The 9,582-nt window shown below is 30.3% G+C and overlaps 1 protein-coding gene across 1 annotated transcript; it reads right to left on the bottom strand.

The window, feature by feature from the left end:
- Positions 1 to 723: 723 nt before the first annotated feature.
- LOC112592160 lies at positions 724 to 9,543 on the bottom strand. Its single transcript, XM_025336161.1, has 6 exons — positions 9,375 to 9,543; positions 7,911 to 8,036; positions 7,730 to 7,855; positions 7,550 to 7,675; positions 6,879 to 6,955; positions 724 to 1,002 (listed from the first exon to the last, which is right to left on the bottom strand). The coding sequence occupies exons 1-6, from the start codon at positions 9,541 to 9,543 to the stop codon at positions 724 to 726; spliced, it is 903 nt and encodes a 300-aa protein (XP_025191946.1).
- Positions 9,544 to 9,582: the final 39 nt, after the last annotated feature.

Consider the following 9,582-nt stretch of genomic DNA (forward strand, 5'->3'; position numbering starts at 1 on the left):
GAACAAATGAGATGATATTATTTTCCATTATGATAAAATGGTATTATTAAAACAAAAATGAAAGATAAATCGAAATAAAAGCAATCATCAATATATCTACATGTCTAACATCGATTTCGTTATTCAAATTTTACAAGTCACATCTATGGTTCTATAATTTATAAATGATAACAGAACAATTAATTACATAAATGTGCCTACCCATGCATATAATGTTTACAAAACATATAATTTGTTTAAACACACATATAAAATAAGTACGCTTTAATAAATATTATAATAATTTAAAAATAGGGGGAGAGAGAAAATAATTGATTATGGGGCATACCGGAAAAACTCCCGGTATTTCGGCGGACCAATACGGTCCTGGACATAAATAAATCGATTGTAAAAGGTTGTGTATGTGATACATAAAATTAACTGTAGTTTTACAAAAAAAAATAAGTAAAATGATTAATATGATTAATAAAACTAATTAATATTCTTCTAGAACGCACGTTATTACGTTATAAACAAATTCTATGACAACCGTTAATCATTGTAATGTTTATACTTAATTTTAGTTCTTCACTAAAATTTTGCATTAAATTCTCTAACATCTTTTAAATTCCATTAAGTATTTCTTCAACAGCAGTTGGGCGGATATCACTGAGTTCCTTATCCATTAGAAATAACATTATTTTAGATTTCATTGCTTCCATTTCTTTAGTAATTATATGAAGACTATTTTCTAATAGATCTTTGGTACTTGTAATAACTTTTTTTGAACTGGTTAGACAAATGATTATTTATTCCAAGTGAATTGATATAGTTTTCGAGAAGAGAAGCTCTTTGAATGATAGAACATTTTTGACATCTCCAGATAGTATCAAGTTCTTTTAAAAAGTCCACATCATCCTTAGATAGTCTTAGACATCTGGCATGCCAAGTCAAGTTGCAATCATCGCACGTCATGGAAAGGGCGGTTCTTATGTTAACAGAACAACTATTGCAGGTGCGCGTCTTAAAATATTAAAAGAGAAAATAATTAATAACTTTTAATAATTACAATTGAATACGTACGAACTAAATTAGCGGTAAAAAAGGCAAAAAACGTAACGTTACACCACGACGGTCAATCGATAATGATTATATAGATAAATATTGATAAATATTATATTTGAAAACGTTTCAAATTTAACATTAATTTAAATAACGTGAAATGCTAAATTGTTCATAACGTTTAAATTTGTATATCGTTTAAATTATTTATAACCAAGGCTCGAAACTTTAGGCATTTGTATATTTGTTTAAAAAGTGCATATTTCAAATTCTTGTTTTATACAAATTTAATCTACATGACATATATTTCAAGTACAAACATTTTTGTCGCATAATTTTACATATTTCATTATGTTATTTTTTTGTACAAATTTGCATATTTTATGTTTAAGAACTTTTATATGCATATTTCATAGATTTAACCATTTTTTTTTTTTTTTTAACAAATTTATAATTCAACAAAAAAATATTAGATATATGACAACCAAAATCCTAAATTGTATACCGTTTGACAAAATAAATTAATTCATCAACGGCTATTTTTGTATTGCTCGCTTTCAATGTACTCAACAATAATATTATAAACTCTATACAAGGGCGCATTAAAGATTAATAAATGAGGAGGGGGGCAAAATTATTTTGCACCTTCGGTGTATTTTATAAATATCTATATGAAAGTATGAACTACTTAAAAATATTTCTTCGCTACGCTCGGTATTTCAGTTTGTCATTTCCATTTCATACAAATATTATAGCTACCTACATAAAATTCTTCTTTTTATACTAATTAGTAGGGCTAAGATTTACATGCAACAGTATGGTTTTTTTTTTGGAACTTCTGATTATTGCTTTTGTTAGTAATATCCCATGAATCACCTCATGATGAGATGAACAGTGGTGATTGTATCTTGTATATTTTGAACAAAATGCATATTACTACATATTTTGAATAAAATTAATGTTATTACATAAAAACGCGAAAAATATATGTTTTATAGTATATTTTGTAACTAGACGTTTTTATCATGTGACACTCAGTGACAGTATGTATCAGCGTTGTTTAAAAATAACTATATAAGAACATATGAAGTCAAACAGAAGATCGTTCAGTTTTAAAAATTTAAAACACTGTGTAATTTTTTTGTGTAATACATTTGAATAGCGTGAATAGGAAGGGGGGCTTGGAGGGCGTAGCTCTCTCCCAAATCACTCTCAAAACTCTCTCAAATAATTTGATACGAATTTATTTAGAATTTGCAATCATTCAATAAATTTTGAAATGTCTGTTTTAAAAAATATTTTGGGTGAAAACCTTAATTTAGAGAAAATTAAACAGCATTTGACATTATATGATAGTAAAATATTTCAAAATTGTTGCAAGATGTTTTAAGTAGTTGTTACTCTTACAACAAGTACAGCGACTTATGAGAGATCATTTTCTGCTATGCGACGTATACAAATATGGTAATGTAATTGTATAAATCAAGAAAGATTCAGCAATTTAAGTATTTTGAATATTGAAAATGAAATTTGTATCAATAACAACGAAGAAATATTAAATATTTTTAAAAAACTGAAATACGTATAAAATTACATTAAATATCCCTACCTATTTATTTAAATAAATAGATAATATTCAATTGTCTCACTTATTTTAACAATAAATTTATTGTTATGTTTTTGTAATGAAAAAAATCGGTTTATTTATAAACTTAGCCCAACCTATACAAAGAAAATATTTTTAAATTGGTAACATTATAATATTAATACTCATGTTATATGTGTTCTATGCATGATACTTAAGTCAGAATTGAAGAAATGCAGATATCCTTAAAACTATATTTTACAATCAGTGGTGGCTGATCAGTGGTAACCGTAAGGTAAGTGACTAATATAAAACACCAAAAAACCAAAACAGCACTACCATTATTTTTCGTTGATCTTGCTCCCGAAACTATAAGTAAGGAAATATTTAATATTACTTCCCTACTAAACACAAAAAATCAAAGTAGAAGAACTTCACAAGCACCGCGAAATTCCCCAATGCCTAAACTGTCAGATCTACGGCCACACAAGGAGCTACTGTTCTAATTCTCCTCGCTGTGTTAAATGTGGCGGGACTCATCCTACCGCAAACTGCACCAAATCACCTGACTTGCCAGCAAAATGCGCGCTCTGCAAGCTACAAAGGTTGTATTTTATACAAAGAGCTTCAACAGCGTCACCGCCAACCTTACAACTCAAGAAATAACAATCAACAGCAACAACCACCATCAACCAATCACCATTCGCAGTCCATCAACCAGCCAACACCACATCCATCGACACAAATTCCAAGAACTCAAACATCACTCATACACAGAAGCGGCAGCTACTAATACAGGTAACACGCTACCGCCAAACTTCCCCGACACCCAACAAACATCTAGCATTGATAATAATGTACTAACTAAATTTTTAAAAGACTTCAAATGCATAATAAGCCCACTTATCTCTCTCTTCACAACAGTCATGACCAATCTTTTAAATGTCAAACACAACATATAACTCATTTACCACAACTTTCTCACAATCTTCTCATGGGACGCAAATGGCCTAAAAAATCACAAAGACGAGTTCTTAATCACTCTACAAGAAAAAAGAATTGATATTGCATTAATATCTGAAATGCACTTTACAAACAACTACTCACTCAATCTACCAGGTGTCCGCTCATATCAGACTAACCACCTAGATGGAACTGCACATGCAGGTGCTGCTATTTATGTTAGATCATCACTTGCATCACATCAACTTACTAACTTTCAAACAGACTACATCCAGTCTTGCGCGGTATCCATATCAATTAATAGTATTCCCATCTCAATAGCAGCTATACACTGTCCTCCCAAACACGCCATACATTCAAATCAATTTGATCTTTATTTTCATACACTTGGCCATAACTTCATAGTTGGTGGCGATATAAATGCCAAACATATTCAATGGGGATGCCGCACCACAAATCCGAGAGAAAACTCACTCTTACAAAGTATCACTCACAATACCTTACGAGTCATCTCACCTCCCAACCCCACCTACTGGCCAACGTCTTCTAGAAAAAGACTGGATATTTATAACAAAAATCCCTAGCACGCTCTACTCCTCGATTATAAATCTCCACGCTCCATGCTCAGATCATTCCCCCAATCTACTCACAATAGATAGCCTTTGCCCAACCAATAAAATGCACCACCGTTACATTCTCAAATCAACTGGGAAAATTTTCAAAATTCAATCCTACAAAAAACTAGTCTTAAAATCCGGCTGAAAACCACAGCTGACATTGATGATGCGGTGAATCTCTTAACATCTAATATACAAACCTCAGCATGGGAATCAGCTCTACCATCGAAACCACACACATCCACCCTTCCTTTATATATACGTACCCTTATAGTACAAAAACGTCGCGCTCGCTGTTTATGGCAAAGAACTAAATACCCGGCTGATAAATGCCACTATAATGCACTCGCGCAAAATCTCAAACGCATCCTAGCAAATTATCGAAATGAATCTTACACTAAACACTTAAAATCACTTACGACAAAAGACGGTTCTCTCTGGAAGGCAACGAAACAACTTCTTCGCGTGCATAACCCTCCAGCTATCCTACGCGACGCCAGTGACAATTGGGTACACTCTGACATGGACAAAGTCAATATATTCGCAAACCACCTCGCTGACACATTCCAACCACATAATACCATCCTTCTACAGGAAAAAAAAATCAATGAAGTTGAGTCATTTCTTGACATATCGTTACAAATGTCTCTTCCTCCTAAACACTTCTCTCCAGCAGAGGTCAAATATACAATTTCTAAATTTCCCCGAAAAAAGTCTCCCAGATACGACCCAATAACAGCAGAAGTACTTTACCAGCTCCCCAAAAAAGTTGTCATACTTTTGACCTACATATATAATTCAATGCTCAGATTATCCTACTTCCCATTACTATAGAAGTATTCTTCTGTAATACTAATCCTGAAACCAATAAAACCTCCAGACTGTCCATCATCTTACAGATCAATAAGTTTGCTACCAATACATCAAAAGTTTTCGAAAAAATGCTTTTAAAAAGACTTATTAAAACCGTTGAAGAAACGACAGCTTTACCTGACTCACAATTTAGTTTTTATAGCAAACATTCCACCATCAATCAAATTCACAGAATAGTAGACAAGATATCTTTCTCCTTAAAGGAAAAACAATACTGTACAGGTGCTTTTCTTGACGTTTCCCAGGCGTTTGACCGCGTCTGGAACGCAGGTCTACTGTTCAAATTGAAGCTAACTACTATCTATCAGGATTCTGAAATCCTATCTAGAAGATCGCTTCTTCTCGGTACGTTACGGATCATCCACCTCCCCACCGAAACTAATCAACGCAGGAGTCCCTCAAGGTGCAGTCACTGCTCCTCTTTTATTTAACATTTTCATATCCGACCAACCAACAATACCCACTTCCCTTGTTGGTGATTTTGCCGATGATAAAGCAATAATAACCAACAATATCGACCCAATCACTGCCTCCCTTATCCAAGAACATCTTTCCCTCCTTGAACAATGGTATAAAAAATGGGGAGTAAAAATTAATGAATCTAAATCCATACGCTGTACCTTCACTCTTAGAAAGAAAAAATGTCCACCTATCATCCTTAATGAACAAATTCTACATGCCGCACCATGCATTCGCTACCTAGGCATCACCATCGATCAACGTCTCACCTGGGCTCCATATATACGTAACAAGCTCTTAACCTTAAACGATCGTTTTCGTCTTCTCCGTTCTCTCCCTACTTCTCATCATATACAATTAACCACTAAATTATTAATATACAAACTCTTCTTGAAATCAATTTGGATGTACGGAATCCAATTATGGGGCTTCGCAAAACCTATAAATGTCAACCGTATCCAACGTTTTCAGTCCAAAGTCCTCCGCGCTATAATCAAAGCACCCTTCACGTATCAAATCATACATTATATAATGACCTAGCCATCTCTCCTGTAAACGATGTAGCTAAGACCTTCTACGGACGTTTTAACTTCAACCTATAACACCACAAAAATTCTTTAGTCAAAGAACTTGCGTCTATAAATATACCCGGCAATCCACAAAAAAGGTTGAAAAGGCGGTGGTGTAGGGACCTATTAGTTTAGACCAATCTAACTCCTTTCGTTTTTCTTTCCATATCTACCTTTGTTATTTCTACTTATCTTTCCTTATAATATTTTTACTAACAATGTTTAACGTTTCTTTTTTTTTACATTTTTAACTGTAAAAGTGCCTTCACTGGAAGGTATCTTTAAATCCGTCTTTCACGTCATAGTTATCTAATCCATCAATATCACTTATTGTTCAAAATGTATGTAACAGATTGTGGAAATATAACTTAAGTAATAAGTAAAAAATAAAAATAAAAAGGTCGCTGAAGTATTCAAAACTCAAAGAGCAGGTAAGCATGATTCAAAATACCTCATCCACCAAATAAATTTATCAGGACTAATGTAATATTTTTAGGTTCTACTTTAGTTAAACTTTTCATTAATTTTAATAATTTATGATATATTTTTACTGTAAAGTATAACGAGTATTTTGATGGTTTTTTACGTAAATGTATGCATGTATTTGAGTACTTTAGAGCGCATAAAGTATCGAGCCTTATTTATAATGTTAAACACTCATTTAATTATACATTTAAATGTCCTATAACAGTAACCAATGAAAATTTTTTTGATTTAAGTAATGGTTTATAATACCATTGGTAATGAAATGTTAAAGGAAATATCTCTTACGAATTGTCCAAAATTGTTCTCCTTGGCCTGACCCGGTCCAAAAATTAAGTCTTGATCAGCCACTCCATTTATATTTCCTATAAAATGAGCAAATATGTTATAAATGTCAATATCAATAGGCTATGTGTTTAGAGCCTAGCTTTGTCAGGAAATTAAATCTTATTGTTCTGCAACTTCGATTATAACTTTTTCTATATGTTAAAAAAGCCAATAACTATAATCTGGTTTGGTTCACAAATATTTACACACTTATATTTTCCATTACTTCAATTGAAAGTTTTTAAATATTTTTTTGTAAATGTTTTTACATATTTCATTCATTCATCATTACTTCTCACACTATAACTAATTTCAGTGTTTGTGTCATTATTGGGAATTTTAATTTTGTCCTTGACTCATTTAAAGATAGTGTTACTTTTAGGTATTAATTGCTCTCTTTGATCGGACTAGTATTAACAAAACATGACGATAAAATAAATAATCAACCAAAAGTATATTATTTCTTTTTTTTATTTTTTGTGATAAAGTTTCAACTATCGAAGTAACGGATGTTTGAATATTCTTTACACAACATGAACATAAATTACATTTCTCAGTTACTGATTTACGTAATCGACCTAGATTTAACAAAAAATAATGACATAATAAATAATCAACTGAAAAAATATTACCACTTCTTGATAGATTTCCATTTATTTGCGATAAAGTTTCAAATGTAGAAGATGTGGGTGTTTGTAAATTATTTACAGAATATGAAGATGTAATAGTTTTCTCTGTTACTTTTTTGCTTGGTCGGCCTAGATTTAAAAATAAATAATGAAAAACTAAATAATCAACCAAAAATATATTACCTCTTTTTTTTAGATTTCCATTTCTTTGCGATAAAGTTTCAACTGTCGAAATAATGGGTGATTGAATACTATTTGCAGAATATAAAGAACTAATAGTTTTTTCAGTTACTTTTCTGCTTGGCCGGCCTAGATTTAACAATAAATAATAAAAAAAATAAATAATCAACTAGAAATATATTACTTCTTTTTGTTAGATTTCCATTTGTTTGTAATATAGTTTCAAATATCGAAGTATTAGGTGATTGAATATTATTTTCAGAATATGAAGATGGAATAGTTATATCAGTTACGGTTTTGCTTGGTCCACCTAGATATAACAAAAAATAATGAAAAACTGAATAATCAACTAAAAATATATTACCAAGACAGGCACTAAAAATATCACAATATTATCTTATTACGAGACAAATTATTTGTTGAAATCACTTTTAAGATGGTAAATAAATATAAAATATACTCAATGTTGTTATATTAACATCATAGATGAGTCGTATTCTGTGTCTGTATAACCTATACGTAAAATAATTTATCGCAGATAATTTGTGGTAAATCTATAGATCACAATATAGGTACTACAAATATATTTGAACCTAACGCAAACAAGGATACTTTCATTCAGGATGTCATTAATATGTTTGGAATAAAACAGAAATTTACAGTTCTTATTTACTGATACCGAATAATATACTAATTATATATTTAATTTCTATTTTTATATACTTATTAAAATTATTTATTTATTTATTTATTCATATGACAATTATTATATATTTATTTATTTATTCGTATGACAATTATTATATTAATACACTATATGCATACAAATAAAAATATAATGCATGTATAGGTATACATTTATATTGAAAAATAACATTAAATCTTTATTATCTTACATTCGAAAATTTTTATTTTACTTTATAATATTATCTTTGGGCATATGACTATTTATAATAATATATTTATAATACATTTATATCATTTATATAATCATTTAATTCTTTAAAACTGAACATATCAGTTGTTTTGAAAATTATTAGGAATATGCAACAAACTAATTGTTTCATTGCTTATAGCATATGGAAAAATGTATATCTAATAGATATCTATATGTTTCAATCTCTCGTATTGGTGATTTTTACTTACCTACAATACTTACAAAGTTTTAATGCTCAACAGATTTTGCAGCTCCTATCTTCATAGTTATACTTTTAGTGACTTTTGTTGCAATAAAATTATATAAATTTAGTTAAAATCCTTATGTAAAATGACTGATTTGGAAATATAGTCAAGATTGAACAACGTATTATTCATATTTTATAGTACAAGGAATACGATTCATGGACACTTCCCGTAAGACATTTCCCGTCAATATGTTTCCCGTCAATATTATATTATTTATAGTTCACGTCATTTGATCGGTAAATAATATCCGACGACAAAAAGATCAGCGACATTTGGTCCGGTGAAAAATATCCGGGGTAAAATATCCGATAATTTATTTTTTCCTAATAATTTAATTAGTTAATAAATTTAATAAATAATAATTTTATTTAATAATTATAATCATATTTAATAAAAATTTCAAGAAAATTATTTTCAAGCAAATTGGAGCAGTTTTAATACCTTAATTTTTGATTTTAATTACCTGATTCTTCTTCTGAAGTAGTGTGAGATCGGCTTTTGCATGCAAATTTTTTATAATCAGAGCAACGCCATACAATTTTATTTTCGTACTCTTCATGCTTGCTGTACAGAAAACCGTTATACACCAACATTTTTTTGCCTTTTTGGCTTTTAATAAATTTTAGTAGCATAATTCAAACTTATAAAAACCACGAGCAAAGCAATTTGTA

The sequence above is a fragment of the Melanaphis sacchari genome, unplaced genomic scaffold (assembly GCF_002803265.2).
Source record: "Melanaphis sacchari strain LSU unplaced genomic scaffold, SCAv2.0 Contig159_pilon_pilon, whole genome shotgun sequence".
Lineage (NCBI taxonomy): Eukaryota > Metazoa > Arthropoda > Insecta > Hemiptera > Aphididae > Melanaphis > Melanaphis sacchari.

What these genes read in the sequence shown, in the direction of transcription:
- LOC112592160 (XM_025336161.1), bottom strand. Translation starts at nt 9,543, where the DNA reads ATGCTACTAAAATTTATTAAAAGCCAAAAAGGCAAAAAAATGTTGGTG. An exon ending in TGGAAATCTATCAAGAAGTG is followed by an intron (nt 6,956 to 7,549) that starts GTAATATTTTTT and finishes CTCATTTTATAG; the next exon opens with GAAATATAAATGGAGTGGCT. An exon ending in AGAACAATTTTGGACAATTC is followed by an intron (nt 1,003 to 6,878) that starts GTAAGAGATATT and finishes TAATATTTTAAG; the next exon opens with ACGCGCACCTGCAATAGTTG.